Source organism: Onthophagus taurus, chromosome 10 (genome assembly GCF_036711975.1).
Source record: "Onthophagus taurus isolate NC chromosome 10, IU_Otau_3.0, whole genome shotgun sequence".
Classification (NCBI taxonomy): domain Eukaryota; kingdom Metazoa; phylum Arthropoda; class Insecta; order Coleoptera; family Scarabaeidae; genus Onthophagus; species Onthophagus taurus.
In genome coordinates, this window is record NC_091975.1 from 9,383,834 (window position 1) to 9,386,641 (window position 2,808).

General features: G+C 27.9%; 1 protein-coding gene across 1 annotated transcript; it reads right to left on the reverse strand.

The window, feature by feature from the left end:
* Positions 1-1,295: 1,295 nt before the first annotated feature.
* On the reverse strand, positions 1,296-2,593 carry LOC111421920 (Carbonic anhydrase 9). Its single transcript, XM_023055120.2, has 4 exons — positions 2,501-2,593; positions 1,960-2,432; positions 1,669-1,902; positions 1,296-1,613 (listed from the first exon to the last, which is right to left on the reverse strand). The coding sequence occupies exons 1-4, from the start codon at positions 2,553-2,555 to the stop codon at positions 1,416-1,418; spliced, it is 960 nt and encodes a 319-aa protein (XP_022910888.2). The 5' UTR covers positions 2,556-2,593; the 3' UTR covers positions 1,296-1,415.
* Positions 2,594-2,808: the final 215 nt, after the last annotated feature.

A 2,808-nucleotide genomic window follows, 5' to 3' on the forward strand; every position in this document is an offset into this window, starting at 1 on the left:
CTTGTTTTCCATAAACACCGATGTTGTGATAATTTAAATCCAATTCTGCTTTTTTGATTATAGAATTGAGGAATAAAACTTTAATAAATAATATCTTAAGAACGAATTAAGATACGATGATAAAATAAAGAACATTTTAAAGCAAATTTAGTTAAGAATTAATGTGCCATAAATAATATCTCATTTCCCATAAACACCGATGTTGTGATATTTTAAACTCAACTTGACATGGTTAATTGTTATAGATTTGAAATATAGAAATTTAGAAGAGCGTATCTCAAGAACGAATGGAGATATCTCCATGAAATATACAACATTTTAAAGCAAATTTAATAAACAATTAATTTTTTGTTTTCCATAAACACCGATGTTGTGATTTTTTAAATCCAATTCTGCTTTTTTGATTATAGAATTGAAGAATAAAACTTTAATAAATGATATCTTAAGAACGAATTAAGATACGATGATGAAATAAAGAACATTTTAAAGCAAATTTAGTTAAGAATTAATGTGCTATAAATAATTTCTTGTTTTCCATAAACACCGATGTTGTGATATTTTAAACTCAACTTGACATGGTTGATTGTTATAGATTTGAAATATAGATCTTTAGAAGAGCGTATCTCAAGAACGAATGGAGATATCTCGATGAAATATACAACATTTTAAAGCAAATTTAATAAACAATTAATTTTTTGTTTTCCATAAACACAGATTTTGTGATTTTTTAAATCTAATTCTGCTTTTTTGATTATAGAATTGAGGAATAAAACTTTAATAAATGATATCTTAAGAACGAATTAAGATACGTTGATGAAATAAAGAACATTTTAAAGCAAATTTAGTTAAGAATTAATGTGCCATAAATAATATCTTATTTCCCATAAACACCGATGTTGTGATATTTTAAACTCAACTTGACATGATTGATTGTTATAGATTTGAAATATAGAACTTTAGAAGAGCGTATCTCAAGAACGAATGGAGATGTCTTCATGAAGTAAAGAACATTTTAAAGCAAATTTAATAAAGAATTAATGTGCCATAAATAATTCCTTGTTTTCCATAAACACCGATGTTGTGATTTTTTATTTGCATATTTGACTGTTTTGATATGAATAAACTTTAAAAAATCGTATCTCAAGAACTAATTGAGATATTACTATGAAATAAAAAGCAATTTAAAACAAATTTAATGAAGATTTAAGCCGGCAAAAATAATTTCTTCATTTCCATAAACATCGATATCGAATTGAAATATAGAAGCTGAGATATTAAGTAAATAATAAAAAATAAACACTCAATAGATATATTTTTACATATCATATAAAAAATTAAAAATCCTAATATAAAGGATGAACATCATCAACAATTAATGTTAAATAAAAATAAACTCTTAAAGAAATAATTTAATGTTAAACTTTAGATCGTTTAGGGCGCATCATCCAGTCCCATTTATCATAAGAAATAGTTTCGTTAGTTTTGTGATAGCGAATCTTTTCTTTCATCTTTCTAACAAAGACTCGTCTACTTCCAATTTTTTGCAACTTTCTGTAATTTTTCACGATGGGAGTTTGGTTTGTATCCGACGCTAAATTTCTGAACTTGTTCATCTAAAAAGAAAAATGTAAATCAAAAATTCAGATTATAATTAAAAAAAAAACGAACTTGATAAACCGAAATCGGTAAAGGATCCGGAAATAAGATCCACGTAACAGCTTCGGAACAGGGTGGAGTTGTTAATGAACCTTTGTAAGTGTAAAATCGTTCCATGTCATCTGATGACGGTAATAAAGAGGCTAAAGTAAACGTTTCGTTTAACATGTAACGAGTGTTTACTGAATAAACGTGTTTTAAGTTGCGAACGATGTTGGATAAACCTTTATTTTCTTTTTCACTTATCTAAAACACATTTTAATAAAATTAATTGATTTTTACAATAAATCATTCATTTTTTACTTGAAAGAAAAATCCCAAAACTGTCAACCCATCCGTATAATTTAAAGCATCACCAACAGTATCATACTTCCTATTCCTATAAATAATGTGCATCTCAATTGGAAATCGAATATCATTAAAAATATGTTCAGATCCTTGATTATTAGTATCGCCCCAATGAAAATGCAGACCCTCTAATACGTATTCGTTATGTAATCTCGCCCCAAAAACATACGGAATATATTTTTGGTACGGATCGTCTTCGGGCAATTTTGGAAGACTCAAAGTAACGGAATGACCGTTGTTTGTTAGGTCTAAAGGGCCTGGTAAATAATCGTGAAATCGAATCATCTCTAAAGCGGGCATTCGCAAAGGGATCGCTTTAAAACTATCGATTCGTATTGGCGATTGCATTTCGCCACCGCAAGAAATGTGTTCTCTTCGCCAGTTGCGCTGTTCGTAATTGCTGTAACCGAATCGATGAATCCCAGAAACTAATTAAAACAAATTTGTTTTTATTAATTTAATACTACTATAAATTATTAAATTACAAAGTACCTACCTTTAAAATGTCCTATAAGGAATAATTGCACGATAAGTAATAAACACTTATTCATAATTGTTAAGATTTAAACTAGTGTAGCACAATGTAAAAAATACTCGATATCAAACAGGTAAGCGAGTATTTATAGAGAAACCGCAGATTTGCGCATGCTAACCATTGATTTGTAAACAGTTAGCGAACTTATTTTATCTAATTGTTCATTCTAAACGGTATGGATTTTTATGATAATTCGCTTTGCGTTCAAAAATACTTCTGAATCGGAATACTAAAAAAATAATAAAATACTAAGAAAAAACGTCAAATTT

Excerpts from the sequence above, each read along its gene's own strand:
- LOC111421920 (XM_023055120.2), bottom strand. The coding sequence starts at position 2,555 with ATGAATAAGTGTTTATTACTTATCGTGCAATTATTCCTTATAGGACAT. Across the intron at positions 2,433-2,500 it reads CCTTATAGGACATTTTAAAG|TTTCTGGGATTCATCGATTC; the intron begins GTAGGTACTTTG and ends TGTTTTAATTAG. Across the intron at positions 1,614-1,668 it reads TACCGATTTCGGTTTATCAA|ATGAACAAGTTCAGAAATTT; the intron begins GTTCGTTTTTTT and ends TTTTCTTTTTAG.